The sequence below is a fragment of the Carcharhinus amblyrhynchos genome, chromosome 11 (assembly GCF_965287045.1).
Source record: "Carcharhinus amblyrhynchos chromosome 11, sCarAmb.v2.hapA, whole genome shotgun sequence".
Lineage (NCBI taxonomy): Eukaryota > Metazoa > Chordata > Chondrichthyes > Carcharhiniformes > Carcharhinidae > Carcharhinus > Carcharhinus amblyrhynchos.
In genome coordinates, this window is record NC_137334.1 from 47,043,650 (window position 1) to 47,066,908 (window position 23,259).

Here is a 23,259-nt window from a genome sequence, read left to right on the forward strand (position 1 = left end):
TGAAACTCTACAAATCTGTTCTGATACATTGGATGGTTACAGTCCAAGCTTTTGACTGGTTTCAGCTGAGACGAGGGGAGTTTGCTTAGCGTCTACTATCTGGAACTGAAGATCTTTTTTCTTCCCATTGCACTGGGCCCTCAGCTTAGTTTGTCATCTTGGGAGGAGCATTGTTCTATCAGAGAGTCTCAAACTTACTTTTGGCTTCATTTTCGGGTCACCATTTTGAGCAACTTCACACAGATCTATGAAGCTCATGACGTTTCATGTAACACCGGTGTCTATCTGACACTTTAATAACTTGATGCAGTAATCATTCCAACAGTCACAAACTATGTTTTACTTTGAGACTTGATGGTGCCAATCTGTTCTAGTGTGTAGAGTGATTAATGGGCATCATCGTCTGCCATCTCTCTAACAACTACCTTAATGGGCTTGTTTCCCTTCTTTCCAGCAAAATGCTTGCATGCAAAGTGATTCAGCTTCTTGCAGTTCTATGCTTTTCCTATGGTGCACATGCTTCCTTTTCTTTTGTATCGTGTTCTTTTAGATACTTATGCCCAGTACTCTGGTCTTGATCTTTCTGCTGACCCTTCCTGTAAATACTTCTTCTTTTTCACCATTATCTTGTGCTCGGAAAGCCTGATCTATCTTTCAGCACAGGGAAAAGCTGCACCAATTCTCCTATTGATAGTTTTCGGCTGATGATTAATCACTTCAGAGCTCCTACGTGAATCAGTAACCTCGGGAGGAAGTTTCTCTTCTCTCAGCAGCCATGCTGTCATGGCAGAACCTCTTGTTCTGAAGACAATACTAACGCTGATCAGATCATCCTTCAGTTGCTGAAACTCATGAGCTTCAGACAGACATCTCAGTGCAGTCACACACTGATCAGTATACTTCCCCTGTATCTGAGCTCTGGTGTTGAAAACATTGTGTTCATAAGTCATATTATTACAATGTTCAAAGTCAGTCTAGAGGGTCTTCAAAAATTCCACAAGACTGTCTTTTCTGCTTCTTACAGAGTAGTACTCTTTTCCCGGGACTGATAACAAAGTTGCTACCTTTATTTATTCAGATTACTTATTTAACACTGTGACAATTTCATAATTCTGCCATTGAGATTGGAGGAATTTCCAATTTATTCTCAAATCTGCCTTCATTGTTCATAGGAGCTGGTATTGAAATATTTAAAGCCATACTATTTTACCAAGCAGTCAATGTTCTGTCCAAAGATGCAGACTGAAAATTGAATTATTCTCTGCTGTTGTTTACGGTAGCTAGTCCTCTTCCAGCTATCAAAATCCCCCCAAATCTCAGCCACAGACCTCTGACACCATTTCCATCTGGTGGATAAAATGGCTTCCACCACACTCTTTTACCCACAAAGAAATGACATCAGAAGGTGTGGATTCAGAGGTCACATGACTATGGCAAGTCACAGTTCACATCCTCTGCTGGTGGGCAGCCATCCTTCCAAAGTTTCTTCATCAGTACAGCGGATAAGGAGCAGCCTCTTAATTGGAGCTGAACATACCTCTCCCAACACCCTGCACCTCCAAACCCTACCCCAATTAATTATTTTTAAAGGGGACAAGATTCTGTCCTTCGTTTTTTTATTGCACTGATTTTACATTGGAATTTACCTACTTTAATTTACCCCTCTCAGTCCTTCTGCTGTTTATTTCCCAATCCATAAATCTCATTGGTAATGTAAATTGACTGCTGATCCTGTTCTTTACTAACATCCCAGATGTTCTGTTGCACCCCCTGTACTGTTAGCAACTTCCAGAAAATCACATGGCAAAAATGTTCATTTCGCTTAGAAAAACCCAGTCAAAATAACGGGGCAGGCCATGAAGTGTCCTTCTCCAGCATAATTTGGTCCCACCAGTTTACTTCATCCGTTTGTCTGTAGAGAACTGCAAATGTCACATTCTCGTTCAAAATCAATAAGGGGAAGGATAAGTCCAGCAATGACAGGCCAGTCACTTTAACCTTGGTACTTTGGCGATAGGAAAATTTTGGTGAAAGACATACCCATAGGGAGACAATTTATTGCAAAATCAAGTCATTGGATAAATGTGAATTAATTAAGGAAAGCCAACATGGATTTATGAAGGGCAAATTGTGTTTAACTAAATTACATACTTTTTTAATAAGGTAACAGAGAGGTTGATGAGGATAATGCAGTTGATGTGATGTGCATGGACTTTTAAAGGATTTGATAAAATGCCGCAGAACACATTTGTCAGCCTGGAAAAATATGAAATTGGCTGAGTTACAAGAAATAAAGAGTAGTGGCAAATTTTTTTTTGACTGGAGGAAGGAATATAATGGGGTTCTCTAGAGATTGGTGTTAGGACCCCTGTTTTTCTTTATACATATTACTGACTGAGACTTACGTATACAGAGCACAATTAGAAAATTCACGGATGACACAAAACTTAGAAGTTTTAATTTATTTATTAGCGTCACAAGTAGGCTGACATTAACACTGCAATGAAGTTGCTGTGAAAATCCCCTAGTCACCACACTCTGGTACCTGTTTGGGAGAACTTAGCATGGCCAATGCCCCCAACCTGCACGTCTTTCAGATTGTGGGAGAAAACTGGAGCACACGGAGGAAACCCACAGACACAGGAGAACATGCAAACTTCACACTAACATTGGCCCCAGCTAGGAATCAAACCCAGGCCCCTGGTGCTGTGAGCCAGCAGTGCTAACCACTCTGCCAGCTTGTTGCCCTATGGTGAACTCTGGGGAGGAGAATGATAAACTTCAAGAGGACATAAGCAGACTGGTGGAACAGGTGGTCATCTGGGAGATGAAATTTAATGCAGAGAAGTGTGAAGTGATTCATTTCAGTCAGAAGAACAAGGAGAGGAAATGTAAAATGAATATTGAAATTCTAAAGAGGATGCAGAACCAGAGGGACCTGAAGGTATATGAGCACAAGTCAGTGAAGGTGGCAGGTTAGGCTGAGAAAGCAAGTAATAGAGCATACTGGACCATGGGCTTTATAAATAGGGGCAGAGAGTGGAGAGGCAAGGAAGTTATAAAAAACCTGTATAAAACATTGGTTCCACCTTAAGTGGAGTATTGCATCTAGTTCTGGGGACAATGCTTTAGGAGGAAAGCTCTGGCCAGGGTACAGAAAACATTCACAAGAAAGGTTCTGGGGGATGAAGAACTTCTGCTATGCAACTAGATTGGAGAACTTAGGGCCACTGTCCTTGGAAAGGAGAAGATTAAGAGGAGATTTGATTGAGGATTTTGTATTCATGAGGGAGTCTGCACAGAGTAGATAGGGATTAAATGTTCTGTTGGTAAAAGAATTGAGAAGCAGATAACATTGGTTTAAGGTGATTGGCAAAAGAAGCAATGTAGCCATGAAAAATATCTGTGGCATAGTGGTTAGCGCTGCTGCCTCACAGTTCCAGGGAGCTGGGTTCAATTCTGGTCTCGAGGTTGTCTGTGTGGAGTTTGCACATTCTCCCCATGTCTGTGTGGGTTTCCTCCGGGTGTTCCAGTTTCCTGCCACAGTCCGAAGATGTACAGGGTAAGCAGACCGGCCATGCTAAATTGCCCTTTCGTATCCCAAGATGTATGGTTTAAGGGGATTAGCAGGGTAAATACGTGAGGTTTTAGGAATAGGGTCTGGGTGGGATTGTTGTCAGTGCAGACTCGATAGGCCAAATAGACCAAATCTCTTGTGCACCGGAGGGATTCTATGATCTTGATGCAATTAATGGTTAGAATCTAGTTTGCGCTAGCTCAGGGCATGGAGGAGGCAAACTCAATTCCTCCTTCAAAGGGAATTGGATAATTATTTGAAGAGAAATAAATTGGCAGGTGACAGGAAATAGTGAGGGAGTGGTAATAAGTGCAGAGTGCCCTCACAGACATGATGGGCCAAATGGTCTCCTGTGCTATAACCATCCTGTGATTCTATGCTTTGTTTCCTGGCTTCCCTCCTCCTGAGCACATTTTCACCTGGAATGTGATTAACAAACAGAATGCATGCCTGGGCTGAAGAATGGCCTGAGCACCCTGCAATCATTAAACGAATGATTAAATGCTATGATGACTTATAATGAATGGAAATTTAAGTTATTTTCAATGGGTGATCTAAAATGGGCTATCTGTCAATTTTATGACATGAATATTGACACCCAGTCTCCTGGTGTCCAATGGATCAAGCGTTACTCCTACTATGAAAGAACTTTATCGTCCCTTTCATGACCTCAGGGCCTGCAGAGTTTTACAGTCAATGAAATAGCTCTGAGCTTTAAACCGGGTTGAGAGTCACGGCGGTTGTTATCAGACATTCTAACTTCTCTCTTGAAGTTTTTTGATATAATTCGAAAGGGATTGAGTAAGATTCACGGCCTATTCGTTTATTAATTAAATAATTATCGCAATTCCAACTGTATTTTTCTCCCTTTTCCCTTTTTTTGCAAATTAAATTGCAGCTTCGCCGTTGCAGCCAATTGTCTTCGGCAGTTCAGTACCATCCTCGGGCTATCCCGCCTTCATTTATAAAGCAGGCGAAGTTTAAAACCGAGACACATTGCCCCAGATAATGAATTGACACCGGGACAGTGTTAACCTGCAAATAAATACCTGCTTTGTTTAGCAGTCCAGGGAAAAGGCGAGAACAGGTAAATGTCATACTGTGCAATATCTTATCTCAAATCATTTACAGTAATTACAACTTATTTCCTTTTTCAAATTCATTGGAGCCTGCGATATACTTCCAATGCACTTTTCAGCATCTTATCAGTCTTTGCCGCGGGTTTCCTCTGCTCTGTTCGCAGAGTTAACTTTAAACAGTTCCTGAAGTTGGAATCTACCTCTCCTCCCAACTCCTTCAGAGTATGTCCGCTGAATGTGGCAAACCGGAGTTTGCAATCTAACCGTTTCATTTCATTTTTGAGAATGTGTGTTTGTGAACTGGATAAGCTGTAAGGACTTTTCTGAATGCAGATGTCTCGTGATTTCAGGGAGAATGAAGGCGTTCAGGCAGTTCTGCTGGCTACTGGTGTGGGCGGGATGCCAGCACGTTTTATCGCAGGAGTATGAAGAACGCGGGGACGGACATTTGGTCCGAAGGCAAAGGATTAAATATCTCTCATCCAATGCACCAGGAGAAAATGAACAAGGTCATATCAACATTTATTTCACTTTGTTGTTTATTTCTCGCATTCATTGCTTCCAGTAGCTTTCTGCCCATTTGCTTTATGTTTACTGGATATAGGGTCAAGTTTAAGTTTATTTATTAGTGTCACATCTAGGCTTACACGACAATGAAGTTATTCGGAAAATCCCCTAGTCGCCACACTCAGGTACATTGAGGGAGAATTTATTATGGCCAGTGCACCTAGCCAGCACACCTTTCGGTCTGTAGGAGGAGACCAGAGCACCCGGAGGAAACCCGTGCAGATACAGGTACACTCCACACAGTGATCCAAACCAGGAATCGAACCCGGGTCCCTGGCGCTGTGAAGCAGCAGTGCTAACCACTATGCCGCAGCTTAATAATCTGATAGTTCCGATTGTTTTACAGTAATAGTTACCCGTAAAAAGTTAAAAGAATTAAAATCATTTCCAGGTGACGATTGTACAGACTCACCTAGTTCCCCCCAACCCCCCAGCCATATCCTCCATGTGTCCAATTCTACAGAAGACCACTGGAGCGCTTTGTATTGCACAATTTGCATCCAACCTGCTTCAAAAGGTCAGGGGCGAGAAAGAATGAGAAAAATTTGGAAGTATGAGAGTAGCAGAGGAGCGCAGACTGCTACTCTGTGGAAGTTCAGACCCAATGTATTTGAAATACTGTACTGCACTTGTGCAGCACTGTGCATTCCTCGCTGAAATAACATACAGGTTAGAAGAAATCATTGAATTTAATAGAAATACTAAATTAATTCAAGTTAGATAACACCAAATCACTCAAAACAAGTCCTGAGTAGCACAGCTTCTATGCCTCAGTCACAATTCAGCTAAATGTTTTGTCTGTTTTCCTTTCACACTTCGTCTGTCTCTTCTTTCTCACCCACTCTTTGACTACCTCTTCTCCCACACTATCTCTGCCCCTCTCTCCCTCACCTTCCTACACTGGCTCTGTCTGTCTCTCCTTTCCCACATTATCTCTCTCTCCCTCTGACTCTCTCCTTTCTCTCTCTGTCTCTCTCCTTTCTCTCTCTGTCTGTCTCCTTTCATAGAAAATTGATGTAGGAGTAGGTCCATTGAGCCTGCACCACTATAGCTGATCAGCTATAACTTTACTCTCAGTATCTCACTCCGGCTTTCTCTCCATACCCCTTTAGCCGCAAGGGCCACGTCCAGCTGCCTCTTGAACATATTTAATGAACTAGCCCCAACAGCTTTCCGTGGTAGAGAATTCCACAGGGTCACAGTTCTTCTCATCTCAGTCTGAATGGCTTACCCCTTATTCTTAGACTGTGACCCCTAGTTGTGGACTTCCCCAATATTGGGAACATTCTTCCTGCCTCTAGCCTGTCCAATCAGGATTTCATGTGTTTCTATGAGATCCCCTCTTATTCTTTTAAATTCCAGTGAGTACAAGCCCAGTCAATCCAATCTCTCTTCATGTGCCATTCTGGGAATCAGTCTGGTGAACCTGTGCTGGACTGCCTCAATAGCAAGAATGTCATTCCTCAGACTAGGAGACCAAAACTGCACACAATATCAAGATGTGGCCTCACCCATGCCCTATATAACTACAGCAAGACATCTTTACTCCTATACTCAAATCCTCTGTAATAAAGGCTAGCATGCCATTAGCTTTCCTCACTGCCTGCTGTAGCTGCATGCTAATCTTCAACAACTGTTCCACCATGACATCCAGGTCACGTTGCACTTCCCCTTTTCCTAAACTGCCACCATTCCATTAATAATCTTCCTTCCTGTTTTTGCCACCAAAATGGATAACCTCACATTTATCCACATTTATATTGTATTTACCCACTCAGACAGTCTGTTCAAGTCATACCTTAGCACCTTCCTCTCAGCACACACTGCTGCCCAGCTTCGTGTCATCTGCAAATTTGGAGATATTGCATTCAATTCCTTCATCCAAATCATTAATATATATAGTGAATAGCTGGGGTCCCAGGACTGAACCCTGCAGTACCCCACTATTCATTGTCTGCCACTCTGAAAAGAATCCGATCATTCTCACTGTCTGCTTCCTGTCTGCCAACCAGTTCTCTATCCACATTAATGCATTACCTGCAATACCATGAGCTTTAATTTTTCTCACTGATCTTTTGTGTGGGACTTTGTCAAAATCCCTTTGAAAGTCCAGATACACAACATCCATTGGTTCACCCTTGTCCATTCTACTGGTCACACCTCAAAAAAATTCCAGAGGATTTAACGAGCATGATTTCCCTTCAATGAATCCGTGCTGACTTGGACTGGTCCTGTCATCATTTTCCAAATGCTCAATTATTGCATCCTCAATAATTGACCTCAGTTTTTTCCCCATCACCGATGTCAGGCTAACTGGTCTATAAATTCCCGATTTTCTCTTCCCTCCTTTTTTTAAGAAAGGTTACATTAGCTACTCTCCAATCCACGGAAACTCTCCCAGAGACTAAAGAATGTTCTTTTCCCACTCTGTCCCTCTCCTTTTTCCCACTCTGTCCCCCTCCCTTTTCTCACTCTGTCTCTCTTTCTCTCTCTCTTTGAAGCCTGGGGCCTGTATGTGGGAGGAGGGGTATGGAGTCTCAAAGGAGTCAGGGTAGAGGTGGGCAGATTGGAGAGGGGGAGAGGATTGACTGGTGCAGATGGTGTCAGGTTTGGGGGGGATGGGGTGTGGATAAAGCTGGCTGGGGGAATGGGGGTGGGTTGTGTTGGCTTTTGTGTGTCAATTGGAGGTACAGATGGAGCTGTGGGGCAGGGTGCTGCAGATGGAGCTGAGGTGCAGATGAAAGGCTGTTGAGAAGGGTGGGGTTGGGGGAGGAGTGTGTAGGGAGCCGGGGTGTGAGGGGGCACGGGTGGAGTTGGTGGGGTAGGACCATGGAAGTTGAGAGCCTCATTCCCTCTCACCCCCACCTTCCAACATCGTTTCACATTCCTTACCGTTCATCACCTGATCAGTAGCCAGTAGCTTCTCTTTCCTGCGCTCCTGCTCCCAGTTCTGGGTCCTCACACTCCCTGCAGCCTTAGCTTCTGGTGACAGTGACTCTGGCATTAGCGGCTAACCCAGGGAGCTGGTGATGGAAAACCCGAATGATGACACAAATCGACAAAAAATCCAGAGAGAATAAACGACGTTAAAATGGGGCAACTGGGGTGAAATGAGATGATGGAAAATGGGGTGAAGATTTACTGTACAAAACACCTGGTGCAATATAGACCCATAGACAAGAAGAGCCCACTATCAAAACTATATCAACATGAAGAACCTACAGTGTGCTAACAAACTGCTTGTGTTCCTGTGTTGGATTGTAAAGTGAAGCCGAGTGAAATTATTGACAAACTGTGTTATTTTTGTTTCTCTTCATCCCAATGTTGCTATTCCTCACTCACTAAAGACGTTAACAATGCCAAGGATCAATCTGTCTTTCTTTCCTGTTTTTCAGAGGAGGATTGCAGTTTGGAGATCGCATTCCTGTTGGACAGTTCCGAAAGTGCTAAGGACTTTAACCACAACCGGGAGAAGAGTTTTGTTCTGGACTTTGTGGAGCGACTGCAGCAGATGCAGGTGTCGAGTGGCCGCAGGTTGGTGCCCAGAGTAGCGCTGCTCCAGTACAGCAGCACAGTGCTCATTGAACAGACATTCCGCGACTGGAGCGGCCCTGCCGCTTTCCGGGCCCGAGTTGCCCCCATTAGCTACATAGGGCACGGCACCTACACCACATACGCTATCACCAACCTGACACAGCTCTACCTGAACGAGGCAGCCCCGGGAAGCATCCGGGTGGCCGTGCTCATGACTGATGGTGTGGATCACCCAAGGAACCCAGACATCTACGCAGCCACGGCTGAAGCCAAGAACCAAGGTATCAAATTCTTCACAGTGGGCATGTCACCCGTGGCTACCGAGCCACCCAACGCAGCCAAACTACGCCTTTTAGCCAGTCCACCTGCTTCCCGCTTTGTACACAACCTGCAAGACAGCAGCGCCCTGGGCAAACTCTTCCTAGAAGTGGTAAGTATTCAATTTGATTTGATTTATTACTGTCACATATATTGGGATACAATGAAAAGTCTTGTGTCTTGCGCACTATACAGACAAAGCATATCATTCATAGACTACATAGGAAGAAGGAAAGGAGAGGGTGCAGAATGTAATGTTACAGTCGTAGCTAGGATGTAGAGAAAGATCAACTTAATATAAGGTACATCCATTCAAAAGTCTGATGGCAGCAGGGAAGAAATTATTCTTGAGTTGGTAGGTACATGGCCTCAGACTTTTGTATCTTTTTCCCCGCGGAAGAGAGAATGTCCTGGATGTGTACAGTCCTTAATTAGGCTGGCTGCTTTTCTGAGGCAGCGGGAAGTGTAGACAGTGATAATGGATGGGAGGCTGTTTTGCGTGATGGACTGGGTTTCATTCACAATCCTTTGTAGTTTCTTGCAGTCTTACGCAGAACAGGAGCCATATCAAGAAAGAATGCTTTCTATGGTGCATCTGTAAAAGTTGATGAGAGCCTTAGTGGACATGCCAAATTTCCTTAGTTTGCTGAAAAAGTAGAGGTTGGTGGGCTTTCTTAACTATAGTGTCAGCATGGGGGAATCAGGACAGGTTGTTGGTGATCAGCACACCTAAAAACTTGAAGCTCACGATCATTTCTACTTCATTCCCATTGATGTAGACAGGGCATGTTCTCCTCTGAAGTCGATCACTATCTCTTTTGTTTTACTGACAGTAAAGATTAACTGAAGTGTGCCAAAACACACTAAACCCATCCTCACATCCATTGGTTCATATGTACAGGAGCACTCACAAGAACACAGACACACACATCTCAGCATCAGCACAAACAGGAACAGATCCACAGATGCAAATTTCCACATTCATTGGAACACAGACACACTCTGATGCACTAATTCAATCACACTCACAGGAACACGGACACATGTTGACATACTGACACACTCACAGGGACAGAGACCTCACAGTAACACAGACACACACCAACACACTGATACACTCACAGGAACACAGACACACACCAACACACTGATACACTCATGGAAACACGGACACACACCTCCACATCAACACAGCCATACCCACAGGAACAATCTTGTGATTTTACTTGATTGGATTTATTATTGTCACATTGAAAAGTATTGTGTTGCATCCTATACAGACAAAACATACCGTTCATGGTGTACATAGGACAGAAGTAAAGCAGAGAGTGAAGAATATAGTGTTACAGTCACAGCTAGGGTGTAGACAAAGATCAGCTTCATGTATGGTAGGTCCATTCAAAAGCCTAGTGGCAGCAGGGGAGAAACTGTTCTTAAGTCAGTTGGGACGTGATCACAAACTTTTGTATCTTTTTCCTGACAGAGAAAGGTAGAAGAGAATGTGTCTGGGATGTGTGGGGTTGATTATGTTGGCTGCTTTTCTGAGGCAGCAGAAGTTAAGATGGAGTCAATGGATGGGAGGCTGGTCTGTGCGATGGACTGGCTTTCTTCACAATCCTTTGTAGTTTCTTGTGGCCTTGGTTAGAGCAGGAGCCATACCAAGCTGTGATACATCGAAAGAGGATGCTTTCTATGGTGCATCTGTAAAAGTTGGTGAGAGTCGTAGTGGACATGCCAAATATCCTTAGCCTTCTGAGAAAGTAGAGGCATTGGTGGGTGTCAACATGGAGAGACAGGACAGATTGTTGGTGATCAGGACACCTAGAAACTTGAAGCTCTTGATCATCTCCACTTTACCACTATTAATGTAGACATGAACATCTCCTCCACTACACTTCCTGAAGTTGATGACTATCTCCTTTTCTTTTTAACTGACATTGAGGGAAAGATTACTGTTGTCACACCATTTCAGCATGTTAAAAGAACCCAGATTCACACAGCTACTTACACTGGATGCTCTGGTCATCAGCTCCTTCCACTCAGTACTATAGAAAGCATCCTTTTCGGATGTTTCACAGCTTGATATGGCTCCTGCTCTGACCAAGACACCCTGTTCAAAACATTCCTACTTTTATATTTGATTCCTCTTGCAATAATGATAACATTCCATTTTCCCTTCCTGATCACCCTCTGTACCTGTGTATTAAGTTTTCCTGATTCATGTACCAGGATACCCAGATCCTTCTGTACTTTATAGAGTTCTCCATTTAAACAATATGCTGTTTGTCTATCCTTCCTGACAAAATGGACAAGTTCACATTTGTCCACATTTTACACCATCTGTCAAATTTTTGCCCACTCACTTAATCTACCCATGTCCCTTTGCAGACTCCTTGTCGTCTTCACAACTTACTTTCCAACTTATCTTTTATGTCATCAGCAACCATATATTTTGTCCCTTCAAACAAGTCACTGAAATACATTGTAAATAATTCAGGCCCCAGCACTGATCCTGGAGGCACACCACTCATCACATCTTGCCAATATAAAAGATACACATTTCTCCCTGCTTTCTGCTTCCTGTTAGCTAACTAATCCTATTTCCATGATGATATGTTATCCCCTGTACCATTTTGCTTGGTACCCTTTGATGTGACACATTGTCCAATGCCTTCTAGAAATCTAAGAACTGTCCTTCTTCAGGTTCCCCTTTATCCACATCATTTGTTATTTCCTCAAAGAGCTCCAATAAATTGATTATATGTGATTTGCCTTTCACAAAACCATGTTGACTCTGTTTGATTGCATTGGGATTTTCTACGTATCCTACTATAGCCTCCTTAATAATAGATTCTATCAATTTCCCTATGACAGATGTTGTGACAAGTTAATTTGGCTTTCTGAGCCTTTTTTGAATAGAGAAGTCATACCCTATTTTCCAATCTGATGGGATCTTTCTAAAGTCTAGGAATTTTTGGAAAATTGAAACTAATGCATCAAATTGATGAACACTTGCCTGTTTTGAAGGCAGTGCACACACATTCTGAGAGAGATACCCACATCAAAAGATGCACCAGCACCTGTGTCTCAAATATACGTTAGTGCTTTTGCATCTACCCAATCTGAGGCACAATGCCTACTTTATAGTCTGCTGCTCTACCCTCCCGTTGTGCAATTAGCTCACCTGGAATGACTTGAGTGATCAGATTGAATGATGGGAGCTTGAACAACCAATACCTGTTCCTATCCCTTACATTAAAGTAAGTTTTATTAACTGGTAAATAAACAATATATATCACAAAGGAGGCATGTCTCTAGAAGTATCAGTAAAATGTTTAATATTTTTACAGAATGCCTGTTGTGTGATATCTCATGTGATATGTTACTTCATTAAATTTGCCCCATTCTGGTGTGTGGCAAACCAATGACACATCCAAGATACAGCAGGACCAAAAGGATACAAGTGATACAATTGGCTGCATCATGTCTGAATGGGATAAGCGAGATAGATTGCCTTTTTATGCCCTCTTTTCATTTGTTTGTAATAGACACTAAATGTAAGGCAATAGACTACCTGTTAGTAACTTCATAGCAATATTACTGGTAAATGATTTTATTTCAGAAACAGTTTTTCATGTTTAATTATTTTACATATCTTTAAACTAAAACATACCATAGCGTTAGTTGCAACGTACTTTTGTCAACTGCTCTTCAAAAAACACCATCACTTCCTATCCAGAGAGGATCATCAGAGAGGAAATAAAGTATGTTACCGACAAGCATTTGATACTTTATGCTATCAGAAATAGCACTGTGAGAAACTGGGAGAAACGTATAAAGGGAGCTGAATTGGTACTGCCCGCTCTCCACTCCCACTTAAAGTCAAAATTGATCCTGGTTGCACTTAAATTCAGGGTAGAATTCTTTTCTCCAAAGTTCTTTGTGGATTTGTTTAGATAGGCTGTTTTCCGGCAATAGCTGCGCATCTTAAGAATGAAACAATGTTGTTGGATTAAACCTGATTCATTACACTGCAAATTGAATTGCAAATTGGTGTCATCTTAGGCAGTGAGTGCTCGCTATAAGTTACTTTGTATTAAATGCACTATTCTGGCAAATGCTGCACCAAAATAGCAAATGTAGCTTCCCAACCCTGTACTTTTAACAGGAGTGCTGATTCTCTGACCTGTCTGCTCCTCAAGCATTGCTGTGTACTGGGATCCAGCAATGAGGTTCTATAGTGCAATTCAATTGCAGAAAGCTAATTTTTGTACCTTGTCTTTGCAGGCAGATTTGGCTGATGAAGGAGTGAGTATGACTTGTTTCCAAAGAAATTAATTTGTAGATATGTTATGATATATAAAATTTTCTTTGTATATGGAATAGTAGGTTAATCATTCAAATTTTCACATGATTGAGAGGCAAGGTCAGTAGAATGAGCCAGCTAATTGTCTTTTTGGGATGAGAAATAACCCATAAGATTAGCCCCACTTCTTATTGGACTCTTTCCTATATCTGTCACACTTTCTTCCACACACTCTTCACTTCCTGGAAGAAGCAGACCTATGTCCAATAAGAAACTCACTATTAAAGGGGGCGATGCTCCCAAAATCGCTGAATTAATGAGAAAACTGTTCTAGATCACGACTGTTTTCTCATTCAACTTCACACTCGAATCTCCGCAGTCTGTGCACAGCAGAGATCCCAGTCATGAATATCATTAAAAACCCAAGAAGGTGAGGCTTATTAGCGCTGGAGTCTGACAGCTCTGGAACTTTGCACATGCACAGCGGCCCCGATCTGTCAGTCTCTCCGTTTGCCGGCCAACCTGGGACCCCCACAGTGCTGTCCCGTCAGTGCGCCCCCTCCGCCCGCTACGGCCTGTTGCGGCCTCCACAATTCCTGGGCCAGCCCTCGATCCCCACCCCCTGCCCTGGAGAGCCCCGATGTCCAGCCCCAGCAGTGGCGATCCCCTCACCCTGAAAGAAACCTCCTTGCTGACTCCCCCCCTGGGGTCAGACCCCCACCCCCAAGAAGGCACATCCCCCCCTGCCAGCCCACCCCAATTGCTGCCCTCCCTCCATCCCAGACCAATTTCCATGCAGCATGGCAGCAGGACCTCCCATTCCCATCAATCACCATAGGTCCTGCCCACAGTAGGCCTTGCCCCCTTGGCACTGCCCAATGCCCAATGGACAGTATCAAGGTGCCCCCGGGCATGGGCAATTTGCCCTTTGGGCAGTGCCAGGGTACAAAGGCTGGCACTAGCAGGGTGCCCATGTCCAGGGACACCATTCCCCGCCGACCCACCCCAAATCACTTTGTGTCCAGAAAAGGGGCCAATCAGGAGGGCTCCGAAGCCAGCGACCCATGTCAGTGAGGGGCAGGGAAACATGCTGGCCACCAATGAGCGGTGGGGGGATGATTCCCGATGCACTGTGAGATCAGGGTGCCCTTATGAAACGGCACCGGAGCTTTCTGCAGCCGGCTCACCGGTGTGTTTAGGCCCCACTCCCCTCAGTACTGGCACGAAAGTCCCAACTCTCCAAAAAAGTGACTGAGTGTTGACTGTAATGCAGAATGCGCCTGAGAGACTGGCATTTTCCTCACCATTTAAAAATTTTGGGGGAGACTTCTGCCCTTTATATCATTGAAACCCTGAATTACTTTAAATACCAGAATCAAATCCCTTTGCTGTCCTTCTCCATAACGCTTCACATTAACAAATCTTTATATATTCTTCCTATCATAGCCTGAGACTGAACAACCTTTAGCCTGAGCCATCTGAGCATAGATCCAGAACCCAGTTCACTTTCTGTCAATCACCTGGCATTTTGGCTGAATGTCTGTCACTCCCAACCCTATATTCTCTGGTCAAAAATTGTTCTTTTTCTTCATGGAGATTGTTGTGGCATCGAATGTAGCATTAATGTAAATATAACATGATTTGTACATGTATGTCTTTCTAATCATTTTCATTTATTTCAGTGCCCAAAAACACCAAAATGTATTTGTGAAAAAGGAGAAAGAGGTCCACCTGGTTCTTCTGTAAGTTTCTTGTTTTGAATACCATTTATTACCTCTGCTAACTCAAACTGAGGATAAATTTATAGATTTGATATAGCTATCGTGACATTAATAGCAAGAAGGCAAGAGCCCTGAGAAGCTATGCATGTAAGAATGTTATGTGTTCAAACACTGCTCCACCAAATACACTCCATCAAATACACAGCTTCATCGAACACAGCTCCATCAAATATAATTTGAATCCTGTTTGTACAGAAAGTATTTTTCAGTTACTTTAGCAACACACTGTACCACCCTGGAACAGCACACTGTAGAATAATAGAACAGTACAGCATGGAAGGAGGGTCATCAAGCCTGCTCTGACTCTTTGAAGAACAGTTTAAGTTAGTTTCATTCTCCCTCTTTGCTCCATATCCTTGCAATTTTTTTATATTCAATATTTATCCAGTTCCCTTTTGAGGGCTGCCATTGAATTCTGCATTGTTTTGGGGAGTGGGGGTGGAGGCAGAGGAACAGGCTGAAGGTTTCATGGTGGAGAGTATCCAGGTACAAGAGCTTGACAAAGCAAGGCACTTAACTCCTGGATATGTCAGACTTGGACAGGCGACCAGCCAGCTTTAAATTGGAATTGGTGGGTAAATATCAGAACACAGCTCACTGTAATATTTAAATTGTCAAGTTGCTTCCTGTGACCTGGCTGGCTGCCCACCCCCCTCCCTCATCCCTGCACCAATAAAACCAGAAGTGGATGGGTTGGATGGGGAATTCAGATTTTTAACATTTTAACCTTTAACCCTGCCCAAACTCAACCAGTTTCTTTCAGGATAAAACTCTGCCCATGTCTCTATTAATAAAGCCCAGGATCCTTGTGTTTTATTAGCTGCTTGTCACCTACAAATATTTCTGCATGGACACCCATAGGGCGCACTCTTATTGCACCTGCTTTGAAATTATACCATTTAGCTTGTATTGTCTCTTATAACAAAAGATGCAATCTTACACTTTCTGCATTGAGCTTTATCCACCCATTATACAAGTTTGACAATATTCCCTTGGAGCCTTATTATGTTCTAGACTGTTCGCTGCACTTCCAAGTTTCATGTGATCTTCACATTTTTAAATTGTGCCCTATGCCTGTAAGTCCACTTGATTGCTGTATATCAAAAACAATAGTGGTCCTGGGGCCCAGATCTTGAAGAACTCTACTGAGTGCTTCATTCCAGCCATTCACTATTTCCTATCCATACTGCTACACAGGAGCAGAGAAAGAAAGCCACGTGACCCTTGGTTTTGTTCTGCCAATCAGTGAGACCAGGGCTGATCTGCTAACTGACTCTATACAGTTATGGTTTACCTGTATCCCTTCATACCTTTGGTTAACACAAATCTATTAATCTCAGATTTAAAATTAACAAGTAATCTAGTGTCAGTTGCTGCTTGTGGAGGAGATTTCCGAATTGCTCTGACCATTCATGTGCAGAAACGTTTCCTAATTTCACTCCTAAAAAGTCTGGCTCTAATTTTTGGCCCACATTCCCTTGTCTGGATTCTTCAACCAACAGAAACAGTTTCTCTTTATATCCTTAATAACTTGAAAATTTTGATCAAACCACCACTTAACATCCAGGTAATACAATGCTAGTTTGTGTAAGCACTTGCTGCTTGTTATTTAACCCTTGGAGGCCAGTGCCGAAATTTTACTGCCTCACCCGTTGGAGGCCAATGGAGAATGCCATTCTGTGAGCCCCAGTTCTGGGATGGGTGTGCCAGTAAAATTCTGGCCCAGGTATCATTCTGATAAATCTAAACTGTGCTCCTTTCAAGGCCAGTGCAACCTCTCTAAGATATGGTGCCCAAACCTGGTCAGCACTTGGAGTATGGTTTACCCACCACTTTGTATATGTAATGCAACATCTACTTCCTGAACTCTAGCCCTCTAGATACCAAGTCTGTTTGGATCGCCACTGTTCCTAGCTTTTCAACATTTAGAAAGTATACAGTTCTCTTTTTAGATTCAAGGTTGATAGCCTCACACTTACCTAGATTGAAATCCATTTGTCATTTCATTGATTAATATCACTTTGTAATTTTAAGCTTCCATCTGCTGTGCTTAAAATGCCATATATCTTAGTGTTAACCTTTATGCTTTTTTAAATTTTTCTGCTACACCCCTTTTCTCTCATGGATCTCAATCTTTTCAACAAGCCTATTACGTGGGACCTTGAGATATCTTCTAAATGGACTGCATCAACTGTCCTCATCCACCCTCTCTGTTACTTATCAAAAACATCAGATTAGATTTTCCCTTAATAAATTGCAATCTCTGTTCTTTATTAAACCATCCTTGTCCAATTGGCTATCAACTTTCTCCTAGATTAGTGTCTCTAAAGGCTTCCCAACCACTTACATCCAACAGAATGAATTGTAATTGTCAGGTTAATATTTTTATTGAACAAGGGTGTATTGGGTAGTAGAATGTGTTGTTCTCCAGCACCTGCCCCATATTTAAGGAAGACTGAAAGATTGAGGAAGGCACCATTGTAACTCCTATCCATACTTTCTTCAGCCACCTAGGATGTGTCACTTTCCGATTAAATGATCTGACTACTTTAAGAACTCCCAGTTTTTCTAGTACCTGCTCTTTATATATTTTTATCTCCCTCAGTATCCCATCATCATCCTTGTTTACCAGAGCTTTGGCAATGTTATTGGTAAATGTGGATGCAACATACTCATCGCTCTTTGTCATTTCCCCCACCATTTTGGTCCTTTCCTAAATGGACCATACGGCTCCTCTGGCAACTGTTTTACCACAAACATGCTGATCAAAGACCTTTAGATTCTCTTTTACGTTAGCCAATCTATTTTTGTATTTGCTCTTTCCTCTTCTTATTTCCCTTTCCTATTCAGCCTGAATCTCCCTTCAGTTATCAAGCTGACATCTGACATAAACTTCCTTTTTCTTCTTCTTCCTATTCTGTAACTCCTTTGTCATCCAAGGAGTTCCCCTTTGTTTGCCTTGCTTTCTCCAGGGTTGCAGATAATTTTTGATTCCAATTTGTCTGAGACAGATTCCTTCCTAATTCACCAAAATTACTCTCCTCAAATTAAGTATTTTTATTCTAAATTCCTTTTTGTCCTTCATCACTAACAATCTAAACCTTCTAATACTATGATCACTATTCCTAAGATGATCCCCAACATTGAGTCATTCTCCACTTGACCCATTTCATTCCCCAGCCTCTATTACCCTGCTACACAGTATATTGTACCAGCCTGCTACTCAGCACATGATATCACCCAGGGTATAGTACCACCCTTAGACACAGCATGCTGCACCATTCTGCACGTTATGCCACCATCTTACATAGCATGTTTGGAGGCACAGTAGTTAGCACTGCTGCCTCACAGAATCAGGGGCCTGGGTTCAATTCCAGTCTTGGGTGACTGGCTATGTGGAGTTTGCGCATTCTCCCCATGTCTGCGTGAGTTTCCTCCCAATGTTCTGGTTTCCTCCCACACTCTAAAGATGTGCAGATTAGGTGTTTGACCAGACTAAATTGACCTTTAGTGTCAGGGTAATTAGCTGGGTAAATATGTGGGGGTTACAGTGATGGAGCCTGGGTTGGATTGTTGCCAATGCAGGCTCAACGGGCTGAATGGCCTCCTTCTGCACTGTAGGGATTCTACAATTTTATGTTATATTGACCTATGACATGGCATATTGGACAATCTGTAATATGGTGCATTGACCATTTTGTGATGCAGTAGGTGGAATTTTCCAGGCCCGCCCACCATGGAAATCGTAGCGGGTGTGGGCAGACCATGCAAACATCTGTTGACCTCGGGCGGGAATTTCCGGCCTTGGGGTGAGCACAGCCAGGAAGTCCCGCCCAGTGTGTTGTACACCTTATGGCATAGTACATTATACATCATGAGACACAACATATTGTACACCTTTTGATATAGCACATTGTACATCCCTTCGCAGCTAGAATTTTGTACTGGTCAGTGATATCGGACATCGGGCCATTCTGTGGCAAAACACCTTATATCCTTCTCTGCCAGAATGCATCTTGCCTGTCCATGACATGGTATTTTGTGCCAGCCTGTAACACCAAATTCTGACATATTACATTCAGCCACATTATATTACTTTAGTCCAGCAAAATACTAAATGTTGTATCAGCCTGGTATGCCCTTTATGCACTTACTCCCTTTTGTAAGACTAATTTGTTACCTTATTAACAAAAAGGAAAACTCTGCTTTCTATATTTTTCCAGACCATACAAGTGTGTTCTGTTCATCAAACACTGATTTATTTCAAAATAGACAGGTCATTTGTCCTGTTAGTTTGCTGCAAGAAACAATAAATCACCACGGTAACTTCAAGTATTTCATCAGTTTTAATCAAAAGCTGCAAGCGTTCCCTTGTTACCAGCCTGGCTCCCTTTGAAAATGTTATTGCTTGAAAATTCAAATAATACAAATAAATACTTTCTGTTGACAGTGAGATTCCCTTGTGTATTATTTTTATACATTAAAAAATTGTACATCTACTGTTTGCCAAAATTAACTCAGAAGTAGATGAAAGGTAATTTGGGATTTATTAGATTTAATAATTCTGTCTATAATATATTTCAATAATGTCTGTGAAAACTGTTTGTCGGCATTCATGTAAAGGACTCAAGTTGAGACTTGTGTTGGCTTGCAATAATAAATTCCACTGATACTGTTACAAATCATTCAACAGTATCAAGTTAACTGGTGTTTGTGGAGCTAGGCAGCTGCAGTACCATAAAACAGGTGTTCAGAAGTGAGATTCCTGACATTTTCTCACATCTAATTTGAAGTCTTACAATTAGAATGTCATCTGCTAATAGCCAGAAAAAGACTATCAACCGCTGAAAGACAACATTTACAACTTAACCCAGGTGTTTCTAAATCGTTTTCTCGTTAACTATTGCTTTATCTTGAGAAGTGTGATGGTGCTATTGAGAAAAGTGATGCCACACCAGACTAGGGAATTCTAATATGTTTGATTAACTCAAGTACATTAGATTCCCATCAGGCCCTTCTTCCCAATCTGCCCAACATAGAAATGTGCCTAGGAATGCTTAGGAATTTGATTTACCAAAGGTGATACTTGTTGAATTCATTTCAGATTCTCATGATGAAAAGTGATAAGCTCAAGTTATCACTGGAATGGTATACTGTTATAATTTGTTCTCAAGACATTGCCAGGTCTGAGTCATGAGTTAAAGCAACCTGATGCTAACTGTATCTGTGCTCAAGTGTATCCTTTCCTCCCTGGTGTGTGTGCATGTGTTGTCGACATGTGGGGCAGAACTTGACCAGCCCCTAGGTGGCTGGAAGAACAGTAAGATAGTGGAGGGCCACATCGGGTCAGCTTTGCCATGCAGCCCTTGTGGGTTTTCCCAGCTGTGGTATGGATTGGTTGGCCTCAGCGCCCAGGAGACAGGCAGCTGATCTGCACAATTAAATGCCCTACCGAAGGCCATTTTATGCAGTTGCCAGCAATTTGGCAATAGTGGGGCAAATGCCAGTCACATGGAGGGGAGGAGGGGGCCACCAGCTTAATGAATGCAGCATCCCTGCAGCTGTATGGGGTGACCAATGGAGCCAGAGGCCTGGGGAACGCCGGGCAGAGATTAAGGCACTCTTTGCAGCAATAATAATTATCCTGAAGGCATTTTCTTTCCAACCCCCAGCTGGGCCTGAACTTTTCCTTTTTTTTAACTTACCTGGAGGCGCCGCCAATGTAGTCTCCTGTGTGCCTGGGCAGCATCATCTCTCTTGGTGAGGATTCAAAACTTCTAGCCTTCTCTTTAGGCTGGCAGCCTCTGGAGCCTTCCCGCAGTCCTTATTTCGATAAAGAGACTCATGGGAGCCTCTCGATGAGTCCAGGTGGGGTAAAATTGCCCATCCCACTGCCGGTGAGTGGCGGCTGATGCCCTAATTTCACCCCAATGTCAGGGTCCCAAAGCCTGCAATAAAATTCAGCCCATGGTTGCTGCAGGTAATGCATCTCAATGGTAACGGTTTTGTGACTTGTACAATAATAAGCAAAATGTCTCTTAGGTTTTGGTCATTTACATGCATAGTTCATTGGCCTATAATTGTTAAATGACATGAGTGTTGACATGCATCATTCAAGCTATAGAAAAATCGAACTGTGAAAGTTGACCAGGATTTTCTACTTTTTAAAGAAATGTTTATGTTCATTCTGTAGGGGAAAAAAGGGCGCCCCGGGGATGATGGTGCTCCAGGTGTAAAAGGACAAAAGGTAGATTTATTTAAGTAAATGAACTGAATGAAGTAATTTGACTATCTGCCTTTTTGAAGTATGTTTATTGTAATATGCTTCTCAATACCTTTTAGCTGATATTTTTTAAATTGTGTTTAACAGGGTGAATCTGGTTTGAGTGGAATACCAGGAAGGGATGGAATGGAGGTACAATCTATACCATTTGAAAATACAACCTCGTCACAATATCTTATTTTGTCCAGTTTGTGAAAATGAACATAAACTGTTCGAGAATTAGTTGTTTCCAAACAACATGTAAAAGAAGACACTTCAGAAACCTATATAACCTGCTTTGATGAGAAATAGGAGAGAAAGGTGCTGTCAAAACAAAGCTCTCAATGATTAGATGCTTCATTTCAATGACAACATTACTTGCACTGGGGAAAGAATCATGTGGAATAAAATACAATTATCACAGTAAAGCTTAAGGTAAATTTTGCAAATTCACACTTCTCACATGCAGATCTTCATATCAGGAGCACAAATTCACAAAATTACCCTTCACATTCCATTAGTTTGAGCAAGAGATTTCCATCACACTCACTTTCAGTTATACAAAATATATGTTGCAAGAAGTTTAAGTTCCATTTGATGAAATTTCATGCAAATTTCTACTAATTTAAATGAATATTATGGGCTGCATGATGGCACAGTTGTTAGCACTTTTGTCTCACAGCACCAGAGACTGGATTGACTGTCTATGTGGATTTTGCTCATTCTCCCCATGTCTGCGTGGGTTTTCTCTGTGTGCTCCGGTTTCATCCCACAGTCCAAAGATGTGTGGACTAGGTTGATTTGCCATGCTAAATTGCTACTTAGAGTCTGGGGTAAATGCTTGGAATTGCGGAGATAGAGCCTGGGTGAGATTATTGTTGGTGCAGGTTCAGTGGGCTGAATGGCTTCCTTCTCCACTATAGGGATACAATAATTCCATGAATATTCTATAAGAAGCCGTTTCCTTATGGAGGAACTGTTTGAAAATTTGTGTAAAAAAAAAGAGTACTGATAAAATGTTTGTCTGAAACACCTGGATGATAATCTGGTGGAATAAATGGTTTATCCACTGTAGATCCTACTCGATTTTCATCCATCAACAAGAATGGCTTTCACTTGCGGAATGTACAGGTTCTACATATCTAGAATGTAGAATTCTACATATCTATGCAAGATATGCCATGTGCAGTTGTATAAAATCGTATCAACAGATGACTTGTTTGTTGCAAAGCCTATTCATTCTACCAATGGCCCTACTAAAAGTGGCCTAAAATGTAGCAACGGAGGAGTACAGTGGGCCCATGCCTCTAAAAGATTGACCATTTAGCCACAAATTTCTTACCTTCCAAATGAATGTGAAACTCTACCATGTTATGATCACTCTTGCTTAGAGGATCCTTTATTGTGAGATCATTAATTAATCGTGCCTCAGTACACATTAACGGACCTAAATAGCTTGTTCCCTAGTTGATTTCATAAGCCTTCCTGCCACCTAATTGGGATCCCTACCTACCATGCTAATGCCCAAACCCACCAGAGGGGAGGTGTTAAATTCCACCCCAAATGTTAGAATTAATGAATTGTTGTTTATTGCAAAGATCTTGATTGCTGACTTGTTAATTTTATTTACAATTATAGGGAAGAGCTGGATACAAAGGTGAACAGGTTAGTAGGATTATCAAGGACATTTTTTTGGAAGGATAGATCAAGGTCCTAGGCCCAGGATTCGAGGCAGCAATAGAATGGGAAAAAAAGAAATCAGGATAACTCTGGGAACAGCAGTTTAGTGGCCTTAAATCTGGGCTTCAGAAAACTTACCTGAGTAAAATAAACTG

At 42.3% G+C, this 23,259-nt stretch overlaps 1 protein-coding gene across 1 annotated transcript in view; it reads left to right on the forward strand.

Annotated features, from left to right (window-relative positions):
* The first annotated feature begins 5,011 nt into the window (after positions 1-5,011).
* col28a2a (collagen, type XXVIII, alpha 2a) overlaps positions 5,012-23,259 on the forward strand; it is a 91,479-nt gene continuing 73,231 nt past the window's right edge. The window contains exons 1-7 of the mRNA XM_080199265.1: positions 5,012-5,165; positions 8,619-9,187; positions 13,363-13,383; positions 15,064-15,123; positions 21,356-21,409; positions 21,533-21,577; positions 23,063-23,089. Coding sequence (XP_080055391.1) covers positions 5,012-5,165; positions 8,619-9,187; positions 13,363-13,383; positions 15,064-15,123; positions 21,356-21,409; positions 21,533-21,577; positions 23,063-23,089 — 930 coding nt within the window. The remainder of the gene's footprint in view (positions 5,166-8,618; positions 9,188-13,362; positions 13,384-15,063; positions 15,124-21,355; positions 21,410-21,532; positions 21,578-23,062; positions 23,090-23,259) is intronic.